At 44.0% G+C, this 26,675-nt stretch overlaps 1 protein-coding gene across 1 annotated transcript in view; it reads right to left on the reverse strand.

Annotated features, from left to right (window-relative positions):
- The window catches only part of hcn2b (hyperpolarization activated cyclic nucleotide-gated potassium channel 2b), a 112,203-nt gene that overhangs the window by 22,149 nt on the left and 63,379 nt on the right, over nucleotides 1-26,675 (reverse strand). The window contains exon 5 of the mRNA XM_055658901.1: nucleotides 972-1,118. Within this exon, the coding sequence (XP_055514876.1) occupies nucleotides 972-1,118 (147 nt within the window). The remainder of the gene's footprint in view (nucleotides 1-971; nucleotides 1,119-26,675) is intronic.

Consider the following 26,675-nt stretch of genomic DNA (forward strand, 5'->3'; position numbering starts at 1 on the left):
TGTAATTACCTGTTGGCTATCTATCTCAGTTGGCAGGTTTGGATGGTGCTACCTGGAATCGAACCATGCTGACTCACCCTTTCAGCTGTCAGATTAAAAAGACTATCTGACTGCAGGAGTTCACAGGTGGCAGTGCACCCCAGAGAAAGTCAGAATGAGATCTCATTAAATTGGTACAAGGGCACTTCTGACTGTCAGCATGCCTCATACAAACATGGCAGGGATGAAATTCTCTTCAAACTTAATTGCAGATTAAATTGATTGATTGAAAGATACAGCTTGGAAACAGGTCGTTCGGCCCATCGAATCCATGCCGACCACCAATCAGCTACTTGCAACAGTTCTATGTGATTCCACTTTCGTATCCACTCCCTACACACTAGGGGCAATTTACAGAGGCCAATTAACCTACAAACCTGCACATTTTGGGGGATATGGGAAGGGGACGTGGATAAGCCTTTTCCATTGAGAGTAGGGACGATTCAAACAAGAGGACATGATTTGAGAATTAAGGGACAAAAGTTTAGGGGCAACATGAGTGGGAACCTCTTTACTCAGAGAGTGGTAGCTGTGTGGAATGAGCTTCCAGTGGAAGTGGTGAGGCAGGTTCGTTTTTATTATTTAAAAATAAATTGGATAGGTATATGGACAGGAAAGGAATGGAGGGTTATGGTCTGAGTGCAGGTAGATGGGACTAGGTGGGAGTAAGTGTTCGGCACGGACTAGAAGGGCCAAGATGACCTGTTTCCGTGCTGTAATTGTTATATGGTTATATGTGGGAGAAAACCGGAGCACCCGGAGGAAACCCACATGGTCACAGATATCAACCAAGAGCAGGATCTTGTTGGGTTTACATGCAATAATCAGCCGAATATATTAAGTATCCAAAGCACTATATACCATTATTTAAATGATTAACAAAAATCAATGCATACTGTATGACATGCCAGTGCTTATAAATGTCAACTTACTTCTCTGAGTGGTTCACTTAGCTCCCCCAGTATGTTATCTTCATCAAACATTTTCCCCTGGTATCGATGTTCGTAATAGTCATGAATCTTCTGCCGGAAGTCAGCGGGTAACTTGTGAAAGGACATGTACTGCTCCACTTGCTTGTACTGTACAGAAAGAAAGCCTGTCATTGGATACAGTATAGTTTCAGTCAAGCAGAAAACAGTGCTAACTAGAAGCGTCAAATTAGTGAACAGAAATACTCTTACTGGGCACAGGCGCGTATCGAACAAGCTACAATTATTTGCAGTCAGCACGTGGATAATGAGCAAAGTTCTTGATAAGTGTGTAAAGTACCCAAAAGAACTTGAAACCCGTGCCCGTGGCCGGACTGATTGGCGTACAGCCACTGGGAAGGCGGTCAGCAGTTTCAAAGTCAATTGTCGAAGCCGACTCGTTAGTGCCAGAGACAGGAGGAAGGCTGCAGCCCTAAATCCTCTTGCAGCGGTCTTAATGTGCCCCCACTTGCGTGTGTGGCTCGCGCATCAGACACGTGAGCCACACTCGATCCCACAAGACATGAGACTGCAGAACCATGTCGTCTACGATGGGCCACCACCTCTTGATATTACCTCAGAGAAGTTGGATCTAAGTCTTCATTCAGAATTAATGGTCAATTAAAAAACTCTGAAACATTTTGCGAGGTGCCACATAATGATCAAAATACGGTGAACGCTTTGTAGTTCATTGTTCAATTCTATGATTTCTGCTTCAATCTTACTTTATAGAACTCATAAATCATTTAATATTTAAAACGTATTAATCAAATTGATGTTTGAATTGCAGGAGCCCGTTCCTATAATATGCAATAAATATTGATAAACAGTAGGGCCATCCAATGTATAATACAGCAATTACAATGAATCAGAGAGTCATGATAGAATCGTATAGCATGGAAAAGGGCCATTCAGTCAAACTTACCCACACCGACTGCTAGGCGCCCTTCTGTATTTATCTTATCTTCCAACCCTTGGTCTGCAGCGCACTAAGTTCATAAATTCATTACTTATAGGAGCAGAATTAGGCCATCGTCTACTCTGCCATTCAATCATGGCTGATCTATCTTTGCCTCTCAACCCCATTCTCCTGCCTTCTCCCCATAACCCCTGACACCCGTGCTAATCAAGAATCTATTAATCTCCACCTTAAAAATATCCATTGACTTGGCCTCCACAGCCTTCTGTGGCAATACAGACTCACCACCCTTTGACAAAAGAAATTCCCCCTCATCTTCTTTCCAAAGGTAAGCTTGTCACCATGCCTAAATGATTCAAGAAAATGCTTGTCTAGAAAACTTCTTACATGTGGTCAGCAAACTAGTTTCAGCCCGTTCTTTCGGCAGAGTTTTCCAGGCACTTACCACAAAATATCCATTGACGTGGCCTCCGCAGCTTTCTATGGTAAGTTGGAACACATTGTCCCTACTTCTGTATTCAATGCCCTGACTGATGAAAATCAGTATCACATATGCCTTCCTAACCATGTTATTCATCTACCTGTGATGCCACCTTTAAGGATCTCTGTATTTGCTCTCTGAGGTCCCTCTATTCAAGTCAAGTTGAGTTTATTGTCATTTGCACAGGTAAGGTGAAGTACAGGCATGATCAAAATTTTACTTGCAGGAAGTTCACAGGCATGTAAGTTATATATGAATTATACAAGACAGTGAAAAGAAAAAGACTGTGAAAAACAAGACATTAAACAGAATAAAAAAATGAGTTTTGACTTGACTATCTTCCACACTATAAATAACTCCACCAATCTTCATGTCACATGCAAACTTATTGACTGAGCCGATCTAATCACGGAAACAGTACTCTACCATCACTCTATGGGTCCTACTGCCAAGAGAATTTGGATCAATTATTCCGACTTGTCCTGGATCCCATGGACCCCCTAACCTTTGGAACCAGTCTCCCATGTGGACTGTGTCAAGGGCCCACTTTAATCACGCCTACTGTCCTGCCCTCTTTGACACACTTTCTCTTCAAATAATTAAATCAAATTGGTCAGACAGGATATGCCCTTGACAAAGCCCTGTTGGCTGAGAAATAGTCCCCACCTGAAACGTCACCTATACTTATTCTCCAGGGATGCTGCCTGACCCGCTAATTTACTCCAGTACTTTTTGTCCTTTTATGTATTAGCCAGCACCTGCAGTTCCTTGTTGGCCATCTCTGATTAGTCCCTTTCTTTCCAAGTGATCATTAAGTCTCTCCCTCAAAATATTTTCCAGTATCTACACCACCGCTGATGTTAGCCTCTAGTTACCTGTCTTTTCCCCGGTGCTTGTCCATGTTTGCCTTCCTTCACTCTTCTGCTACCTCACTTGCATCGAGTGAAGATCTAAACATCTCAGCCAGAACCCCAGTAATCTCTTTCCTCATCTTCTGCAGCAGCCTTTATTTACAGATTCACCCTAAACCTAAGATAGACACAAAGTGCTGGAGTAACTCAGTGGGTCGGGCAACATCTCTGGAGAAAAAGGACGGGTGACGTTTTGGGTCAGTCTCAGGTGGCGTGAAGAGCTGGAGGCGAGAAAAGACCAGGACCAACCAAGGCGAGCCTGTCTGCCAATTATGTTTCTGTAACCACTTTTAGCCTTCTTAATTATACATTGGTATTTTAATCTTTGCTATTGTTTTCATTTGATGACAGGATATTGCCGTAGGACAATAGTGCTATATTTTAATAACCTCATAGAATGATTGACACCTAAATAAACTGTAACAATTCTCATTGTCAAAAGATTCAAGTGGGGTTTATTTGTCATAGGCACCAGATATAGACAAGAACAATGACATTCGGATGTGATGAGACTTTACAGGCACATTAAATGCAACAAACACAACAAAAATAAATAATCAATAAATCAGCAGTCATTTGCGTAAACTAGACCATGGTCGAACAAAATTCAAAGTGTGTAGAGCAAAGTCCATAGAGGTTCGGTGATGAGGTAGAGTTGTGGTTAGCGTTGTCCAGGGTGGTTCAATAACTTGTGTGCTAGTGACAGAAGTGGATCTGCAATCACATATTACAATCGCTCCACTCTTTTAAATCTATACTCCGACAGCACTTCACGTTATTCCCTCTATTATGTATCTGTACACCGTGGATGGCTCGATTGTAATCATGTATTGCCTTTCCGCAGACTGGTTATGCCCCTGTCCCACTTAGCAAACCTGAATGGAAATCTCTGGAGATTTTGCGCCCCACCCAAGGTTTCCGTGCGGTTCCCGGAGGTTTTTGTCAGTCTGCCTACCTGCTTTCACTGCCTGCAACCTCCGGCAACCACCTGCAACCTCCGGGAACCGCACGGAAACCTTGGGTGGGGCGCAAAGTCTCCAGAGGTTTCCGTTCAGGTTTCCTAAGTGGGACGGGGTTTTAGCACACAACAAAAACCTTTCACTGTACATCAGTACACGTGACAATAAACCAGACTCTTAAACTCCTGATGGGAGGAACCTGGAGATTATACTTCCAAGGTTCCTACACCTTCTTTCCGATGGTAACAATGAGAAGAGAATATGGCTGGGATGATAGGGCCATTGATGATATCAAGTACTTTCTTGAGGTAGTGCTTCCTGTATATGGGGAGGTCAGTACCTGTGATGGAACGGGCAGTGTTCACCGCGTTCTGCAGCCACCTTTGTTCTTGAGCAGTCAAATTTCAGAACCAGGTCATGGTGAAACCAATCAATCAATCTACACATATGATGTAGTATTAAGCAAAATATCTAATTTCCTCAATTGTTTGGGCAACACAGTGGCGCAGCAGCTTCACAGCGCCAGAGACCCAGGTTCGATCTTGACTATAGCTACTGTCTGTATGGAATTTTTGCCTGTCCCTGTGACCGTGTGGTCTTCCTCCGGGTTCTCCGGTTTCCTCCAACACTCCAAAGATGACCAGGTCTGTAGGTCAATTGGCTTCGGTAAGTTGTAAAATTGTCCCTAGTGTGTTGGATAATGCCAGTGAACGATGTGATATCTGGTCACCATGGACTCAGTGGGCTGAAGGGCCTGTTTCAGCACTATACGTCTAAGGTCTAAAGTCTAGAGGCGTGGGTGAGCTATCTTTGTGATTGCATCAATATGCAATCCTCATGGATGGGGTAGGTTTAGAGGGATAGGGGCCAAAAGCAGGCTGGTGGGACTCGTGTAGATGGGGCATGTTGGTCGGCATAGGGCCGAAGGGCCTGTTTCCACGCTGTATGACTATGACTTTCTTGATTATCTGCACAATTCAAATAGAGATTGGCTGAGTGATACCCTGGGACACATTTTGTATTGACACTCTGCATTAGACACTCTTGGGAAGCAGTCCTTTTCTTGTGCTTTCTGATTTTGTCGCACCTGGTACCAAGACAAAATCCTACCTTATGGCAAGCAGAAAATTGAAAATTACTTTTAATGTACCTTAATCAGCTTGCATATTTTATCTGGTGAGGCCTCTGCAGTCCGTCTGTCTTTTTTTAATTTTTGTCCCGTTGAGTGTATAGTTTGTAATGGTTTATATATTGTTTTTAACTGTGTATATGTGGGGGGCGGGGGAAACTTTTAAATCAATTCCCTGTACGGGGGCCCGACTTTTTCTTTGTCGGGTCTCCGTTGTCGTTGGGGCCTAGCACCGTGGAGCGGCCTCCAACCGGAACAACCTGGGGGCTCCAGTCGCAGAGCCTGCGGAATTACCATTGTGGAGCTGGTTGGCTTCGAAGCGTGGAGAGCTGTGGTGGCGCGCAGCTGCGACCTGACTCCGGAGCTTCTGAGGCTCCAGCCGCAGGCCCGGTGGATGGTGCCATCGGGAGCTCGCGGGTCCCTGGTGTGAGACTGCTTTTCGGAGCTCCCGCAAAGGCAACTTCTCCCGCCCGAATTGCGGGGTTGAAAATGACCCGGAGCGGGGCCTTACATCGCCCGGCACAGCCTTAACGGCCGCGGGACTTACCATCGCCCACCGGAGGCTTTGACATCGAGAGAAGAATGGAGAACAGAGAAGAGACAAGACTTTGCCTTCCATCACAGTGAGGAGGAGATTCACTGTGATGAATGTTTGTGTGAACTGTATTGGTTGTGTGTCTTGTTAATTGTTTCTTTTTGTTGTATGACTGCAGAAACCAAATTTTGTTTGAACTTCATTTGAGGTTCAAATGACAATGAACTAAATTGTAATTGTAATTGTAATTGTTAAGATTAGTTCTGGTTCAACTTAAAGCATGGATAGTGTTCTGTAATTTACGATCTTATCAATATTATTTTTGACTATTTTATAACATGAAATCTTGATAGAAAAAAAAATATTTGGTGTCACTCTTTGAGACGGGTAGGTCACGGTGCTATTTTTATACTAATTAAACCTCACTGAAGCAAATCTATTGTCAAGTGTGTTCTTCAAGCAGAAATAATGAGGCCAAGCCAGAAAGCAAGCTGGGCCATTAGAAAATGCACTCAATATAATACGAAGGATCTGGTCATTGGCCCTAATTAGTTTCCCTGTGACATTAAAGAGTCCTCACTGTTTGCATAATGATGTGCCCATTATTTGAACCTGGTAAAGTCAGTCTGTTGTCATTCAAAGAGATGGAACTAAAATCAGACGTTGAAATCGCGATAAGGCCTAGATAGAATTGGCAATGATACAGAAAGGCAGGGCCTTTGCCTTTCTAGACCTGCAGGGCCCATTTCTGCTCCTACTTCTCACGAGCATGAACATTTGTTCCTGTTTGGACACCACAGTCTTGGCACCGTGAACTAGGCCAGGGTCCAGCATTAAACAACCCAGACACCATTTTTGTCCCACAGGCCCACAGGAGTGCAGAGAAGATTTACGAGGATGTTGCCAGGACTCGAGGGCCTGAGTTATAGGGAGAGAACGGGCAAACTTGGACTTTATTCCTTGAAGCACAGGAGGAAGAGGGGTGATCTTATAGAGGTGTATAAGATAATGCGGGGAATGGATAGGGGAATGCACAGAGTCTGTTACCCAGTATTGGGGAAACAAGAACCAGATGACATAGGTTTAAGGTGAGAGGGGAAAGATTTAATAGGAATCTGAGGGGCAACCTTTCACACAGAGGGTGGTGAGTATATGGAATGTATTTCCAGCGGAGGTAGTTGAGGCACTTACTATATTAACATTTAAAAGTACTTGGACAGGTACATGGACAGGAAAGGTTTAGAGGCAGTCTGAAAAACTGTCCCGACCCAAAACGTAACCATCCTTTTTCTCCAGTGATGCTGCCTGACCCACTGATTTATCCCAGGACTTTGTGTCTATCTAAGATTAAGAAGGGTATGGGTTGAATGTGGGCATATGGGACTAATGTCAATGGGGCATTGGTTGGAATGGGCAAGTTGGGCTGAAGGGCCTGTGTTCCTGCTGCCTGATTCTATGCCTGTTTCAGTCCAGGCAGTGATAAAACCTTCTTTTGCTGCTGCAAAATGTCATGGTTCTCCTGTCCTCAAATTAGGCCAAAGCAGGTTGTGTTGTGTTGTGTCTGGGCAGAGTGCCTGCAATGTAACTCCATCTTGATGGACATGCCTTATTCAACCTGAATCGCTGGAGAGGTGAGTCAGTGCCCTACCAGCCTTGTCACTGTGCTGCAATTCATTCTGGATTGACAGTATTAAATCTCCCAGCCAAAGCTCTGACGATGAGGAGTTGTAGATAATTACTAATTACACCGATGGTCAGTCTTCTGTGTCACTGCTCCACAACTCCACCTGTTGCCAACCGCCCACACATGTCTCTCTCAGAAAGCCTCATCGCCTTTTACTCTTGCTCTCTGTCAACCTCTCTCCTTCTAATGATAGACACAAAGTGCTGGAGTAATTCAACGGGTCAGGCAGCATCTTTGGAGAAAAATTCGGAATTCTTTTTCAGAAGAAGGGTCCTGACCGGAAAAGTCACAGGAACAGGCTCTTCGGCCCAACTTGCCTGTACTGACCAAGATGCTCCATCTAAGCTAGGCCCATTTGCCCAGATTTGATCGAATGTGAACTATTCCTGTGAACTATTCCTGTCCATGAGCCTGTCCAAATGTCTGTTAATCACTGTAATTGTTGCTGCCTCAACCATTTTCACTGGCAGCTTATTTAGCTAAGTTTAAAATTGTTATAAAAATGAGTATAAACATTTTCTCTGGAACACTGGAAGTTGCGGGGAGACCCGATAGATATACATAAAATTATGAGAGGCATAGATAGGGTAGACAATCAGAATCTTTTTCCCAGGATGGAAAAATCAAATACTAAAGGGCATAGCTTTGAAGGGAGGGGGGCAAAGTTTAAAGGAGCTGTGTGGGGTAAGTTTGTTACTTAGAGGGTGGTGCGTGTGTGGAACGTGCTGCCGGGGGTGGTGGTTGAAGCTGACACTTTAATGGCGTTTAAAAGCTTTTGGATAGGCATATAGTTATGCAGGGAATGGATGGATATGGGTTTTGTGCAGGTAGACAAGTGATGGTCCTGGCATCATGTTCGACACAGCCATAGTGAGCCAAAGGGCCTATCCTTGTGCAGTGCTGTTCTATATTCCATTAAATTTAAAAAGATTTATGGAAAACGCTTTAGAACATTATCACATTATTAAAAACAATAACATAATGTAAAATCAATATAAATTACTGAATTTATCCTTGCCCCTATCAAGTGCCAGGTCACGAAACCCCATTCAGATACGTGAGGATTGTAGACCTCTGCCATCTCCTGGCATTGACACTGGTGGAAAGTAGCCACAGAACAGAATGACAAATGCATTGACGATTATCACATAGCTTGTCCTGGCCTGTAGACAACATGCATGAGCCAAGGTACTCACCCGCCAGCAGCTGAATGCCAACATTTCCCAATTGACAGCTTAATTTAGATTTAGTTTTATTGATACAACACGGTAACAGGCCCTTCGTCCCACCAAGTCCGCGCTGACCAGCGATCCCCGCACATTAACACTATCCTACACATACTAGGGACAATTTTTACACTTGTACCAAGTGTACAAACCCAAGCCAATTTACCTACAAACCTGTACGCCTTTGGTGTGTGGGAGACAACCGAAGATCTCGGAAAAAACCCACGCGGTCATGGGGAAAACGTACAAACTCGTACAGACAGCACTCATAGTCAGGATCGAACCCCTGTCGCTGCCTGTCGCCGATGCTGCAAGCGCTGTAAAGCAGCAACTCTACCGCGGCGCCACCATGCCACCCCAAAACATTTAGACATGACCGGCACATAACCAGTGGCGGTACACACTGGCAAGGTACCGGCACCACTAACGTGACACGCATGTTTATTAATCATGCTTAGCTCATGGATAACATAAATGAATGAATTTGAACCTTGAGTTAGTTTAGTTTATTGTCACGTGTACCGAGATACAGTGAAAAGCTTGTGTTGAGTTCTATCCAATCAGCGGAAAAACAATACATGATTACAATCAAGCCATTTACAGTCTACAGGTAGAGGTGTTTAAGAAGGAGGAGTAGATATTTAAGAGTGTGAATCGACTGTAATATGTGATATGTGATTGTAGATCTGCTTCTGTGGCTAGCACACATATAGTTGCCCTCAGTTTAGACTGAGATAATAATAATAATCTTATTTATAAGATGTATATAAATAATAATAATCTTATTTATATAGCACATTTTTAGTCAACTTGCATTGACCCCAAAGTGCTTCACATAATTAAATTACATTTACACACAGGCAAAGGTGGGTGAAGTGTCTTGCCCCAAGGACACACGACAGTATGCACTCCAAGTGGGATTCGAACCGGCTACCTTCCGGTCGCCAGCCGAACACTTAGCCCATTGCGCCATCTGTCGTCCCTTATAGGGCAGCACTCAGGTGCAGTGGGTAGAGCTGATGCCTCACAGCACTAGAGACTCAGGTTCAATCCTCGAGTACTGTCTATGTGGAGTTTACACGTTCTCCCTGTGGCAGCATGGGTTCCTCCACATCCCAATGACAACTAGGATTTTAGGTTAATTGACCACTGTAAATAATTGCTCAGACCAGGCAGCAAAGGAAAGAGACAAATCGTTATCATTTCAGATTCATGATCTTTCATTAGCGCAGAGTGGTCCTGATGAAAGATTTTTAACCTGAAACATTAACTCTCTCTGCACAGATGCTGCAAGGCCTCCTGAGTATTTCCAACATTTTCTCTTTTTATTTCAGATTTATTGCATGTGCAATGTTTTGCTTTGGACATGAAATCTTGAAAAGGACAATTAAAATGCATATTTCTTTCATTATTCTGTATTTGACTGCATCGCTGTTTTATTATGGGCCAGGTTGAACTAGGCCTGGCCAGCAAGTCTATAGCAAATTTTAATAATATTATGATCTGAATATTAAGTAAATCAATAAATCAATAAAAGTGAGAACTGAAATTTTACCAACGTACTGAATTAATTTTATTCACAGTCTCCATTAATATTGATCCATGATTTTAGATGATGGGATTATATGCTGATGCTGATGTAAAGCAATGGAGATTTATGATTCCCTCTGTGGTATGTGCAGGGTCTGATCAGAAGGGACATTGGAAATCTGATTGTTAGCAAGACCAAGAAGCTGATCGTTGACTTCAGGATATTAAAGTGGGGGATCCAGGAAACTGTCTTCATCGACAGGATGGTGGTGGAGAGAATCAACAGTTTCAAGTTCCTGGGCGTACATATTTCTGGAGATTTATCCTGGGGCAAAAGAGCGTCACAGTGGCACAGCGGTAGACTCACTGCCTTACAACGCCAAGGACCAGGGTTCGAACCTGACTACGGGTACTTGTCTGTATGGAGTTTGTACCTTCCCCCCATGACCTGCGAGGTTTTTCTCCAAGATCTTCGGTTTCCTCCCACACTCCAAAGGCATACAAGTTTGGAGGTTAAATGGCTTGGTATAAAAATGTGAATTGTTCCTAGTGTGTGTAGGATATTGTTAATGTGTGGGGATTGCTGGTCGGTGCGGACTCAGTGGGCCGAAGGGCCTCTATCCATGCTGTATCTCTAAATTAATCTAAGCACATTAATGCAACCACAAAGAAAGCTCATTAATGCCTTTCCTTTCATAAAAGACTGAGGAGATTCGGTGTATCGATCTTCTACAGGTGTTTGCTAGAGAACATATTGACTGGTTGTTTCATGGCCTGGGTTAGCAACTCGAATGCCCAGGAGTGAAGTAGACTACAGAGAGTGGTAGACACTACCCAGTCCATCACGTTACTCCTACTGTCCAAGGGATCTAAAGGAGGCAATGGCTGTAAAAGGCACCCAATATCATCAAAGACACACAGACCCTTGGCCACACTCTCATATCACTACTCTCTTCAGAAAGATAGTACATGAGCCTGAAAACTGTCACCTCCAGGTTCAAGAGCAGTTTCTTCCATCAACTAAATGTTTCTTGAACACTACACAACACTAACCTCAGCGAAGATGATTTTCTATGGACTATGTTTTTTGTTGTACTGCAGACTTCGGTTTTTCTCTATTATGGATACCTTGTATTATGATTTATCAATTTATGGAATTTTTGATAATTATATATTTATCTGTGTATGGTTGCAATTACGGGCCTGTTAAGCTGTAGCAGATATGAAACATCTAGTCCCTGAGCTGCATCCAGCCCAAATTGATAGATGAAGCAATGACATCCTTCAACTTCATAGGCAAAAATAAATCACAATTTTCTAGAGCTAGCTTAAAGTAAAAATAGCTTGAAATAAGATTTCTCCTGATTTATAGTTTGTGCTTTACACGGTAAAGTTATATCTATTTTCTGCTATTGATTCATTCCCAACTCAATAAACAAGCCCAAATGTCTTTAGTTTAGTTTAGTTTAGTTTAGTTTTGAGATATGGTATAGAAACAGGCCCTTCGGCCCACTGTGTCTATGCCGACAATCGATCACCCGTTCACACTAGTTCTATGTTAACACACTTCCTCATTCACTCCCTACATTAGGAGCAATTTTACAGAGACCAATTAACCTACAAACACGCACGTCTTTGGGATGTGGGAAGAAACCAGAGCACCCAGCCAAAACCCATGCGGTCACAGGGAGAACGTGCAAACTCAACACAGACAGCAACCAAGATCAGGATCGAACCTGGGTCTGGCACTGTGAGGCAACGGTTTCCCCATAACCTCCGACATTCCAGACAAAACAATCCAAGTCTGCCCAAACTCTCCTTATAGCTAATACCATGTAATCTAGACAGCATTCTGGTAAACCTCTTGTGCACCCTCTCCAAAGCCGCCACATCCTTCCTATAATGGGTGACCAGAACTGCATGGAATATTCCAACTGTGGCCGAACCAAAGTCCTATAAAGCTGCAACATGTATTCCTGACTCTTATACTCAACTTGTCAGTGTTCTTCTGGATTTAATGGTGAACCCAATGATGGCAAATCAGATGCTTGGCATTTCATCAACAACTATGCATAGGAAAGGTTTAGACTGACATGGGCTAAATGGGGACAGGTGGGACTAGTGCAGATGGGGCATCTTGGTCGGCACGGGCAAGTTGGGCCGAAGGGCCTATTTCCATGCTTTATGAGTCGGTGACTCTACAACTCACCCGGCCCTTCCAAATTGAAATGAAACACCTTGATACCACCCATTATGATTTGATTAAACCCCTGAACTTTACCAGCTGCTGCATGGTTTGTGTTAACGTGCTATTATTTTTCCAGTAACATTTGGTTCATGATGTATAAACTGTGAGAGAAATGTTCTTCTATGATTTTTAACGAACATCAATTAACATTTGGTTGGTTGTTCTATAGCTGCTGTCACTTTAGAAGCAATCCTAACAAATTTTCTTTTCAACCTGTCAGCATTATCTGCTGCAATCTATTATATTTGAGTTTATCTTGCAAGTATCCATTGGTATAATCTGCTCTCGTACCAAATAAATTTTGATATGAATCATACAAGGGACAAAAATTGAATGGAACAACTGTATTCACCATTTAGATACTTTCATTCACTTTTCAGGATTCAAACATCACTGAACGACTGCACTCCTTCTGGTAAAGGTTCTCCTTCAGTGTTAATGGGCAGTGCCTCCTGGGATGAGCTTCACGTTTCGAGGTGTAAATATCATTAACAATTTGTCCCAGTACAACTACAGAAATGCTGTGGTCAAGAAACCACACCAACACCTCCACTTCCTCAGAAGGTCAAGGAAATTCGACATGTTTAGTTTAGTTTAGTTTAGAGATACAGAACTGAAACAGGCCCACCGAGCCCAAACCGATCATCAATCACCAGTTCCCACCAGTTCTATGTTATTCCACTTCCTTATCCACTCCGCACACATTGGGGGCAATTCACAAAGACCAATTACCATGCAAACCCGCATGTCTTTGGGATGTGAGAGCACCCTGGAGGAAACCCATGTTGTCACAGGGAGAACATGCAAACTCCACACAATCAGCACCTGAGGTCAGGATCGAACCCCGGTCTCTGGCGCTGTGAGGCAGCAGCTCTACCAGCTGCGCCACCGTGCAGTGACACTTTGTCACTGTCTCTCATGACTCTAGCCAACTTCGACAGATGCACGATTGAAGGTATCATATCCATATACTGGAATCCTGAGCAAAACTCAAAATGCTGGAGAACTCAGCAGATCAGGCAACATCTGTGGAAGAAATGGACAGACAATGTTTCGGGTGGGAACCGTTCTTCAGACTGATAGTTGTTGGGTGGCGGGGGGGAGGGTGAAAACTGGAAAAGAGGGGTAGGAGTGTGATAAAGTCTGACAAGTGATAGGTGGATGCAAGTGGGGGGAATTTGGATGAACAGGTGGTTGGAGAAAATGACAAAGTCTGGTGTAAAGGAGAGAAGGGTTTCCCGCACTTATGCCATTTTTTTCGGCGACTTGCCGGCACCCGTCATAGTTGCAGCAGTTTGCGACTCTTTGTGCGAATACTCACGACCATACAGGCGTCACCCCGCGACATAGTCACCCCAAGAGTCGTACCTTTTTCTGGTTGCCGCTGGATTTTCAACATGTTGAAAATTTTTGGCCACCTGCTGCAACTTTGACGGGTGATGTTGTCTCTGGCCATTGGACTGGGGAGCGTGTTGCTGTTGACCATTTTGTGGCGTTGGTGCCCAGGGCCGAGAACCACACGCTATCACGATGCTTCACCCCTGCCTGGAGGTCCTTTCTCCACCTACCCCGGTTCTCAGCAGCCACTTCCCGCTTGTCAGTGCTGCCAATGTTAAAATTTGTCATGTCTCTTTTAGTCGTATCCCCTCTGTAAATCCTTGGGGAAGCATCCATTTCCCATCCTGGCCACGAGGTACTTTCTGTATGAGAAGTACCGGCCTGGCCTGGCCTGCTCCATTGCCAGAGTGAGACTACATACAAAGTGGTGGAAATGTGGCCCTTTCTTTGCTCTTCTTTGTTGAGAGTGTTACTTGCCCTTGAGCAACCCTTGCCTGGATGTTGTCCAGATTTTGCTGCATGCAGGGGTGAGCTGATTCATTTGCTGATGAGATACAAATGGGATTAAAAATTGCCTAACCATCAGCGAACATCTACCTTTCTGACCTTGTGTTGGAAGGAAGGTAACTGAAGCAGCAGCTGAAAGTGCTTGAGCAGAGGACACTGGCCTGAGGAATTCTTATAATGATATTCAGAGGCTCAACTGATCAGACTTCAACAGCCCCAACCGGCTCCCCTTGTGTGAGACATGGCTCCAGCTTTCGCAGTGTTACTCCTTCCACGGTCATCGATTTCTGTTCTACTGGGATGCATCGATACTACACTCAGTCAAACATTGCCTTGATGTCAAGGGCAGTCACTCTCACCTCACCTCTGGAACGCAGCTCTTTGGTTTGCGTTTAGTTTATTGTCAAGTGTAGCGAGGTACGGTGAAAAGCTTTTGGTGCATGCAAACCAGTCAACGGAAAGACAATACATGATTGCAATCGAACAATCCACAGTGTACAGATACATGACAAAGGGAATAACGTGAACATCCATTCATCACTTCTAGCTGAACTTGGTTGCAGGTGTAGAAACAAGGAACTGCAGATGCTGGCTTACAAGAAAAATGACACAAAGTGCTGGAGTAACTCTGCAGATCAGGCAAGATCTGTGGAAAACATGGATAGATGAAGTTTTGGGTCTGGACTCTTCATTATGCACATGTGGCAGCCTTTCTTTTAATGCTAGCATCAGCCTGGTCGGTGATAATGCTTCCTAGTCACTCTTGGTGATGGACACTGAGGTCCCCCACATACACTGCATGCTGTGTCCTCGCTATGTTCAGGGCTATTTCTAATTGTTGTTTAACATGGAGCTGCATTCATTCATTTGCTGTGGGATAAATATACTTTACTTCAGACACAAAAAGCTGGAGTAACCAGATTGTTGTGTATATCTTCAGTTTAAACTAGCATCTGCAGTTCCTTCCTATACTTTATTTTACTTTAGCGATATAGCGTTCAACCAGGTCCTTTGGCCCAACTGAGTCCGTGCCAACCAGCGATCACCCGTACACTAGCACCATTCTACACACTAGGGAGAATTTTAAAAAGCCAATTAACCTACAAACCTGTACGTCATTAGAGTGTGGGAGGAAACCGGACCAACCGGGAAAAATCCATGTGGTCCCGGGGAGAATGTACAAACCCCAGGTAAACACAAAATGCTGGAGTAACTCAGCAGGACAGGCAGCATCTCTGGAGAGAAGGACTGGGTGACGGTTCTGGTCGAGAACCTTCTTCAGACTCGACATTTGTGGTTTTTTTGTGTCTACCTTCGAATTAAACCAGCATCTGCGGTTCGTTCCTACATACTATGTACAAACCCCATACAGACAGCAACCGTAGTCAGGATCGAACCCGGGTCTCTGGAGCTGAAAGGCAGCAACTCTACCGCTGCTCCACCGTGCCGCCCTGAACTGGTTCAACTGAATTGCTTACATCTTAAAAGGCTGTTTAACAACCAACCACATGGGATAAGTGTGGAGACATATGTAAGACTGACAAGGTTAAGAGGCAGATATTCTTCCCTGAAGGACATGAGTTGGCTTTTTTTGTCATGCGGTAGTTTTTAATGTAGTCATTGCTAAGACTAATAGTTTCTTCTGCCAAATTCCAACAGTAAATTAATTTAAATTTTATAGGTGCTTTGCTGGGATTTGAACTTGGGTCTCTCGACTAGTAATCAGGGTCATGCATTACAGGTCTGGTAATTTAACTGCTGCGCCATCATCCGATTTATTCAATGCAGAATTAGATGTATTTCAACAATGGAACTGCTGATGCACAATCTTTGTAATTGCTCAGTGGCTTAAGATGCAGATAAATAAAGAACATTCAAAATTAAAGCGTCTGCAGGTGCAGGAAATCCAAATAAAAGTATTAAAAGTGTGAAATACTCAGCAGATCTGGCCGCATCAGTTCAGAAATTGTTTTGTTTGATCTGTAATTAATCTTAAGCAATGAAAATATAACATAGAACAGTACAGTTCAGGATCATGCCCTTTGGTCCACAATGTCTGTGCCGAACATGATCAGGAGATAGTCCTTGCTGTCTCCTCCCCTTCCTCAGCCCTCCTGCTGTCTCCTCCCATCCCCCAGCCTTCGAGCTCCTCCTCCTTTTTCCTTTCTTCTCGTTCTTGTTCCCTCGGCTCTGACATTTCCACCCAGGGGAAAAAAGGCTCTGGCTGTCTATCCTATCTTTGCTCTTCATAATTTTAGATGCATCTGTCAAAGTCTCCTTCAACCTCTGGATTCCAGAAAACAAACCAAGTTTGTTCAATCTTTCCTTATAGTTAACACTCTATAATACAGGCAGCAATCCGAGCAACCTCTTCCACACCCTTTTCTAAGCCTCCTCATTCTTCATGTGGTTTAGTTTAGTTTTAGTTCAGAGATACAGCGGGGCAACAGGCCCATCGGCCCACCGTGTCCGCTCCAACCAATGATCCCAGTACAGTAACACTATCCTACACACTAGGGACAATTTACAATTTTTACTGAAGCCAATTAACCTGAACAAAGCTGAAACAGGCACACGAAGCTGGAGTAACTCAGAGGGTCAGGCAGCATCCATGGAGAAAACAAACAGGTCACACACCCCCGTCGGGCAACCAGAACTCCTTGCAATACTCCAAATGTGTTCTGACCAAATTCTTATAAAGCTGCATCATGATTATATTAAACATCAGATTCAGCAAGGATCAGGCAAAACTAAACCAAGGAGAACCAGGGCAAAAGTATCAACAACATTTTTTTTTTAGTTTAATAAATTTAACAATAATCTAAGTAATGTGTTTTACTGTAGGAACAGCAGCTATTTCCTGGGCCCCATTTATGAATCAAATTCACTCAACATATACTGTTTTCCCGGCAACATTGACCATTTTAATATGTGTGATAAATTGGACACCTTTTCAATCAGGGTTAAATTCATTAGTAGAAAATTGCACACAGTTTCATGGAGTGTCCTTGCGAGTCGAAGTCTTCTGAGCGCGTGACTGGAATTGTCGTTTGTGTGCTTGACATTTCAGACCCATTAAGACGTCCTCCAAGATAAAATCTGCTTGCACATAAGTGAAAGCTTTCCTTGGGCTTATCGGATGATGACATGAAGTAATGCTTTTACCCACTAAACTATTGATCTGCAATTGGTTACCCTGCTACATGAAAGATGATGATAAGCTGGAAAAACTGCAGAAATGATTTCCGAGAATTTTGCAAGGACTCGAGGGACTGAGTTATAAGGAGAGAGTGGACAGTCTGGGACTTTATTTCCTGGAGTGTAGCAGACTGGTCTTATAAAGGTGTATAAAATTAGGAAGGGCATAGATAGGTTCAATGCATTTAGTCTTTTGCCCAGGGTTGGGGTATCAAGAACCAAAGGACATCGGTTGAGGCAGGTACAATAACAACATTTAAAATACATGTTAACAGTAAAATGCAGAGGAAAGGTTCAGATATGTGGTACACAGCAGCAAATGGGACCATTGTAGATGGAGATCTTGGTCAGCATGGACGAGTTGGGCCAAAGGGCCTGTTTCTGTGCTGTGTGACTCTATATCTGTACAATGTAGTACTGGTACTCAATGGACAGAAATGACCCAGGCTGCAACATAACATAATAGTAAATTGTTATATTATTGAAAAATGAATAGAGATCTACGATAGTTATTGGTAAATATAAAGCATTTGTATATATTATACCGCATAACTCAATGCAAAATCTGTCAACAAATGGGAAAGTTCTGGACTGTGTCTCTAGCACAGAAGCCAAGGAACCGCTGCATTGTAAGATGGGCTTTTGTTGAAATAACCGAGGAAACTCCTATTTAGCAGGATCGTGGAAAGTAAAAATGCAGCTCAGACCAATCGTTGGGTTTGAGTGGGAATGTTAAATTATATTCAAATAGTAAGTCAAATTCCTAACTTGATGTTCCAATAGGGTGGCACAGAGGCGCGGCTGTACAGTTGCGCCTTACAGCGTCAGAGACCTGGGTGCGATACTGACCTCAGGTGCTATCTGTATGGAGTTTGCACGTTCTCCCCGTGACCACATGGGTTTCCTCCGGGTGCTCCAGTTTCCCCCCACACTCCAAAGATGTACAGGTTTGTAGGTTAATTGGCTTTGGTAAAATTGTAAATTGGCCCTAGTGTGTAGGATAGTGTTAGTGTACAGGGTGATGGTCGTTCAGCGCAGACTCGGTGGGCCGTAGGGCCTGTTTCTGTGCTGTATCTTTAAAGTCTAAAGTGGAAAACATTGAAGATGTGTATTTAAAGTCTGACATGTTAGAGCCTTCCACAAGGTGAATGGAACGAGCTGCCGGAGGAGGTCGTTGAGGTAGATACTATCACAACATTTTAGAAACATTTAGACAGGTACATGGATAGGATAGATTCAGAGGGCTAGATGGGCCAAAGGGCCTATTTATAAGCTGTACGACTCTCTGACCATGACATCGTCACTAACATGCATCCTTCAAACTCACTTCTTATTTATTACATGCAAGTCTTTCAATTGATAAAAAGCAGACAGAGCTTCAGTTCCTTGGCAACTCAATAACTGGATAAACTTTGATTTTCTGTCAATTGCTTTAATTTAGTATCCTCTGTAGCAAGTCTGCAGTTGAAGGTAACAGTGAATGAGGCTGGAGAATCAATAACTGTAGCAGTGCATCATCATGCAGGCTGCTTATATCATAAGATCATCCAAAAGTCTATACGAGTCTTGCTTCTGCAGTCATTTTCCGTCCACTGTCATATAATGTATATATATTTTATGTTTTTATGTGTTGTGTGCATCTATATTCCTGTGATGCTGCTGCAAGAAAGGTTTTATTATAACAGTACCTCATCATACTTTTGAGTATGGCAGTAAACTGTGTCGACATGTATTCAAAGCTGTTACGATCATTAAAAAAACTAAGATATTTTCCAATAATTAATTACTTTTTCTAGGGTGAGGCTTAATTTCCGATTGTATTTTCTTTCAAATGGAAACAATGATTTGATTTGGTTATAGCAGAGGACCAATCAAAAGCAAATTGACGTTCCTGAATTCAAACATACTTCAACCACTTACAAAAATGATTACTCAGTCTATGTGTGGAGAAACTATTGGATATTTATATACAGACATAAAAGAACTGCAGATGCTGGTTCCCAAGATGGCGGCATGGTGGTGCAGCAGTAGGGTTGCTGCCTTACAGCGCCAAATACCCGGGTTCGATCTTGACCAAGGATGCTGTCCGTACGGAGTTTATATATTCTCCCCATGACCGAATGGGTTTTCCCCGGGTACTCTGGTTTCCTCCCATGCTCCAAATGTGTACAGATTTATGGGTTAATTGGCTTTGGTAAAAAATTGTCCCTAGTGCATAGGATAGTGCTAGAGTATGGCGATCACTAGTCGGTGTGGACCCGGTTGGCCGAAGGGCCTATTTCCCTGCTGTATTTCTGAACTAAACTAAACTAATCAAAGTGATTGATTGAAAGATACAGCATGGAAAGAGGCCTTTCAGTCCATCGACCCCATGCCGACCATCGATTGCCCAGTCACATGCTTTCTATGTTATTCCACTTTTTCACACAGTCCCTACACACTAGGGGACAATTTACAGAGGCTGTTGATCCTGCAAACCTGCACGTCTTTGGGATGTGGGAAGAAACCGAAGGACCTGGAAGAAACCTACGTGGTCATAGGGCGAACATGCAAACTCCACACAGACAGCACCCGTGGCCAGGATCGAACGCGGATCTCTGGTGCTGTGAGGTGCCTGCATTTGGCCCATTTCCTTTTAAACCCTTCCTGTCCATATAACCTGCCCAAATGTGTTTTAAAACTCGCAAATTATATCTGCTTCCATAGCTTCGTCTGGCTTCTCATTCCAGATACGGACCACCCTCTAAGTGAAAAACATGACCCTGAGGTCCCTCTTAAATCTCTCCCCTCTCACCGTAAGCCTGTGTAGAAACAATTTCAGAAGCAGTTCAGGAGTGAGCTATATCAGCCTTAAAAAGCAATCTGCCCAAATAAAAGGTTTTGTCAGCTTAAATAAATACAGCCGGATACAATGCCGTAACACAGAATAATTCACCCACGGGTAATTTGCCGCAATTACAGTTATTCACTAAAGGCTCCATTATCACCCATCTCCTGCCAAGGTCTGAAGAAATATATAGCACTAGTGAGGGAGTGCTGAAAACAGAACAGTTAATCACTGGCTCTCTGAGGCTCTATGCAGGGATTATTTGGTGTTATTCAAACCACATATTGATAAGAGTCAATGATGAAAGTGAACTATAAATTGGATGTTGGCCTTTCATTCTGGCCCTACATTTCACATTATAAACAGAATAACTTCAGAAATGTTTCAAGAATGTAATTAATACAATTGTGTACTGGCAGGGAATACTGAAAGTAATAACATCTGGATATAAATGTTGGGTGTGTAGGTAGGAACTGCAGATGCTGGTTTATACTGAACTTGGACCAAAGTGCTGGAGTAACTCAACAGGTCGGGTGCCATCTCTGGAGAAAAAGGATGGGTGACATTTCGGGTTGGGACCCTTCTTCAGAGTCCGAAGAAGGACCCCAACCCGAAATGTCACCCATCCTTTTTCTCCAGAGATGCTGCCCCTGCTTTCTCCCCCCCCCCCCACCCCCCCTTCTCAGTTCTCCATCAGCCCACTGTCTCAGCCTCTTCCTTTCTTCTTTTCACTTATCGTTGCAAAGATAGGGGTTAGGGATGGGTGGCTAGTTCTGAGTTTGTGCATTTCTCCTGGTGCCCTAAACGTCACAGGGAAAAACATGGGCTGTGTTACAATTGCAGCAGGATTCCCATGCAATTTGAGGAGCTCTACGGGAACCCAGATTTTGTACCTCCCTATTCTTCGTGAAGTCCAGACTCTGCATCTTTTTTATTCCCTAGCAAGTCCCGTATCTAACAGGTCTCCTAATGAAATGTTTTTCCTCACCAGTCCCAGTAATTTATTTCTGAAAAGTTTTTAAGCAGTTTGCCTTTCTTGGGGATACATGCCAATTGATCAGAAGTAATTACTCGAACACTGCTGAATTTCCAGCATGGTATCGTATCCTGCAAACTTGCAAAACAAGGGCAGCACGGTGCCGCAGCAGTAGAGTTGCTGCCTTGCAGCGCCATAGACCTGGGTTCGATCCTGACTACAGGTGTTTGTCCTACGGAGTTTGTACGTTCTCCCCGTGATCTGTGTTGGTTTTCTCCGGGATCTCCAGTTTCCTGCCACACTCCGAACCTGTACAGGTTTGTAGGGTAATTGGCATAATTGTAAATTGGCCCTAGTGTATGTAGGATAGTGGGTCGAGGGGCCCGTTTCCGCACTGTATCTCTAAACTAAACTAAACTAAACTAAACAAAGCAAGGAGTTCAAAATTACATCATAAAGTATGACAACAACAAATGAAAAGCCGTGACCATTGGAGACACAAGGAATTGCAGATGCTGGATATCTTGAGCAAAACACAAAGTGCTGGAGGAACTAGCTAGTCAGACAACATCAGTGGAGGGAAGATGGACACAAAATGCTGGAGTTAAGGGACTGTCCCACTGCGGCAACCTAATCTGCAAGTTTAGACAAGTTTGCCCTCGACTCAAACTCACAGAATGGTCGACACAAGGTCCTCAGAGGTCCTATGAGGTCACTGGAACTCTTCTTCATGCTCGAGGGAAGTTCCTGAATACTCGTAGCCTCAGCTAGGTCGTGGAAAAATTTTCAGCATGTTGAAAAAATTTATGCGAGTAAAATTAGGTCTGCATGGTTCGGTGGAGTGGGTTAACTATTTAGTTACAGGCATTGGAGGGCAGCCGTAGGCAATCTCCTTCGCTGACCGGGCATTTTGATTGGCTCATTGGAGTTTTCAGGACCAGGGAAAACCGACCCGTAGGTTAAATGCCCGCTAAACTTTATTATACTTCTTAAAAGTGTTTTCACTCCTTCTCTCCCCTTCTCTCTCATTCTCTCCCCTTCTATCCCCCCCCACCTCTCCACGCTCCCTAAAGGACTTACCGTACACTGTGTAGCCGTTTTTCCTTCCTCTTCATCGCGGGTGTGAATTTCAGACAGCGCTCCCCCGCTTTCCCTGGCCCCCGCCTTTGCAATGTGTGTGTGTGTGTGTGTGTTGCGGGCGGGGGTGTGTGTGTGCGCGTGTGTTTGTGAGTGCTTGTGTATGCATGTGTGTGTGAGTGTATGCGTGTGAGTGTGTGCGTATGTGTGTGCGTGTGTGTGTGCGTGTGTGCGTGTGTGTGCGTATGTGTGTGTGTGTGTGTGTGGCGTGTGTGTGTGTGTGTGTGTGAGTGCGTATGTGTGTGCGTGTGTGTGTGAGTGCGTATGTGAGTGCGTATGTGTGCGTATGTTAGTGCGTATGTTAGTGCGTATGTGTGTGCGTGTGTGTGTGCGTGTGTGTGTGCGTGTGTGTGTGCGTGTGTGTGTGTGTGTGTGTGTGTGTGTGTGTGTGTGTGTGTGTGTGTGTGTGTGTGTGTGTGTGTGTGTGTGTGTGTGTGTGTTGTGTGCGGTCATATCGAGTGCGCTATGTGTGTGCTCAACGCGGTCAGTCGATCCAGCTCGGGGTTTCAACGCGGACGGTCGATCCAGCTCGCGGTTTACCAGGCGAGTGCCCTCGAGCATGAAGGTCGAAGACACTCTTCTTAACTCGCGGATTAGGTCGCCGCAGTGGGACAGCCCCTTAAACTCAGCGGGACGGGCAGCATCTCTGGAGAGAAGGAATGGGTGACGTTTTGGGTCGAGACCCTTCTTCATCAGTGGAGGGAATGGGCAGACCACGTTTCAGATTGGAGCCCTTTTTGAGACCAATGCAGGAATCACAAAGGAGCAGTGAGATCACACACTCCCAGCGCAGAGTTTCTAAAAGAGGGTGGCACGTTGGCACAGCAGTAGAGCCGCTGCCTCACGGCGCCAGAGACCCGGGTTAGATCCTGACTACAAGTGCTGTCCGTGTGGAGTTTGCATGTTCTCCCTGTGACCACATGGGTTTTCCCCTGGCGCTCCGGTTTCCTCCCACATTCCAAAGACGTGCAGGTTTGTAGGTTAATTTGCTTCTGTAAATTGCCCCTGGTGTGTAGGATACGATAGTGGGATCACGTGGAACTAGTGGTCAGGGAATCAATGGTTGGCGTGGAACCGATGGACCGTCGGGCATGTTTCCATGCTACACCTCTAAACTAAAAAACTAAACTATGACGAGGATAACTTGTAAGTATGTAGGCATAGTTTAAGGAGTGTTTGCAACGGGGAAGTCCGAAGAAAGGTGCCGACCTAAAATGTCCTTTGTTCATCTCCACAGATGCCTCCTGACCCGTTGAGCTTTCGACTATTATCCAGAAGGTTCAAATCAGCTTAGATCATCAAACTTGCCTGCTTTGCTGCTATTATTGATGTTATTGTCAGTCCCATGGTACTTTAGACCATGTTTCTGCCACGTTAGCTATTTGTATTGGTTCCCCTTGCCAACACTTTGTCATTGGGAAACAATGATATTCGCAGCAGGAGACAGACAGCTGCTAGTTTGTAACTAAAAAATGCAACCAAAAATATCCTGCAATTAATTCAAAGGCACGTAACAAGAAAGAGAGGGGGAGAGAGGAGGGGGGGGGGGGGGGGGGGGGGGGGGGGGGGGAGAGAGAGGGGGGGGAGAGGGAGAGGGGGGGAGAGGGGGAGAGAGGGGAGAGGGGGAGAAAGAGAGAGGGGGAGAGGGAGGGAGAGAGGGGGAGAGAGGGAGGGGGAGGGGGAGAGAGGGGGAGAGAGGGAGAGGGGGGGAGAGAGAGGGGGAGAGGAGAGGGGGAGAGAGGGGGGGGGAGAGGAGAGAAGAGAGGGAGAGGGGAGAGAGGAAGGAGAGGGGAGAGGAGAGAGAGAGAGAGAGAGAGAGAGAGAGAGAGAGAGAGAGAGAGAGAGAGAGAGAGAGAGAGAGAGAGAGAGAGAGAGAGAGAGAGAGAGAGAGAGAGAGAGAGAGAGAGTACAAATCAGGGTTCTGATAAAAACATAATGCATTTCTAATTAACTGGTCGGTGAATATCAACACAATCACCATGTATGTCATATGGACCACGTGCAGAAAGAGGAGACTAGTTTAACTCGATGAAGGGTCGTCGAGTTGAAATGTTCCCTCTTCACAGATTGATATCTGACCTTCTGACAGTATTTTTCTTAAATTCTGTTTTCATTTATTAAATTGTCACTTTGGTTAAATTTGTATTTTTGCCTTCTCTAACCAAATGTTGATACAAGATCAGCTTGCAAATAGAATCAAAAACTATTTGAATTTGTCATCGCTTTGTTTACTTTAACATTCAGAACTTTAATTCTCTTTGGTTCAAATTGAAGACTTTGCCCCACTCATAAAATACTTAGGTGTGTTAGGTCCCTATTCTATTTCATGTTTTATCATGGATTTTACTCAGAAAGGCAAGAAACCCAAATTATTGCCTATTCCTTTAGTTTAGTTGAGAGATACAATGCAGAAACAGGCCCTTCGGCCCACCGAGTCCCAGCCAACCAGCGATCTCCGCATATGAACGCTATCCTATTCAGACCTGGGACAATCTACATTTATACCAAACCAATTGAATACAAACCTTGGAGAAAACCCACACAGGTCACGGGGAGAACGTACAAACTCCATACAGAACGCACCTGTAGTCAGGATCAAACTCGGGTCTCTGGCGCTGTTCACGCTTTGAGGCAGCAACTCCATTACTGCGCCACCATGCCCCCCTTGTTATTGAAAAGAAGAGACTGGCCAATAGTAATGATTTACACTGACTTAGCTAATAGCAGGACCATCACTGGATAAGTTCCTTACAGTTTACTGAAATGCAGTGATTTAAAAAAAATGTTTTAGTTTAGATTAGAAATACAGCGCGGAAACAGGTCCTTCGGCCCACTGAGTCCACGCCAACCAGTGGTCCCCGTACACTAGCACTATCTTACACACTAGGGACAATTTTACAACCCAGGTCTCTGGCGCTGTACAGCAGCAACTCTACCACTGCGCCACGTGCTGCCCAGTGATGTCGTAACAGTCTTGAGTTAATATTCCCTAATGCAGCCAACTCTGGTATTCAGTATAATGAAAATGTTCCTCAAACCCATAGTGGCATTTAAAAGACCCTAGGTTAGGCATTTGGATATGCAGGGAATAGAGGGATAAAGGTTATGTGCAGGTGCATAAGAGGTAGTCTTAGTATCATGGCCGGAACAGACGTTGTAGGCCAAAGGGCATACTCTTGTGCTGTATTGTTCTAGGTTCCGAATCAAAACCAGATGCCTTTGCTTACAAGGATTTTATTTGATACCTCTCCATATATTACTACTGCATCAATAAGCTTCAATAAATGTGAAAAGTTTAATCACCTTTTAATGTACCCTTGATAAAGTCGGAGTATTGTTAATGCTCTATTACTGTACTCTTGTTGTAATTAATCTACTTCTTCAGTAATCTCATGGCATTCTCTCGGGCGGGCTTTTAAGCTTGGAAGCAAAAGCTTTTGAAACAATAGTCCACTGTAGTCTGAGACAGGGGCTAGTCCAAGAGTTAATTTATAGATTGCATATATGGTCAGCATGGATGAATTGGGCTGAAGGGCCTATTTCCATGCTCCACGACTCTTGATTGTAAGTAACAGCACTGACAGCTCTCTTATTACCTAACTACAGTAGAAACATAAAAATAAGTTAATGTATTCATTTGTTTTACAAATGCTGTATTAAATAAAGAAGTACATTAAATAACTATCTATTCTCTGTCGAAAACAAAATCGATATTCAACTCAGTTGGGTGACATCCAGGATTCACATTCCTGTTTTTTCATCGTTGACCAATTATTTTTTCCATTAAAAAAAAAAATTGGAACCAACTCACAATTATTTTTGGAGGTTTGTTCGAATCGATCTTATTGAATTAACAGAAATGTGTTGTGAGTTTGGTTTGGCTGTTAACTGTGCTTCTTGGCAGATAGCCAGGGCTTCAGAATACAACTAAATTGATGGACCACGCAAGTGAGTGAAGTTCTCATTGGAACAAGTGGAGGGCAAGTGCAATGACACCTGGTGAATCAAATAGGGGCTCAGTTAAAAAAGATAGGCTGGATAGATAATCTTATTACTTTAGATT

This window comes from Leucoraja erinacea, chromosome 29, assembly GCF_028641065.1.
Source record: "Leucoraja erinacea ecotype New England chromosome 29, Leri_hhj_1, whole genome shotgun sequence".
Lineage (NCBI taxonomy): Eukaryota > Metazoa > Chordata > Chondrichthyes > Rajiformes > Rajidae > Leucoraja > Leucoraja erinaceus.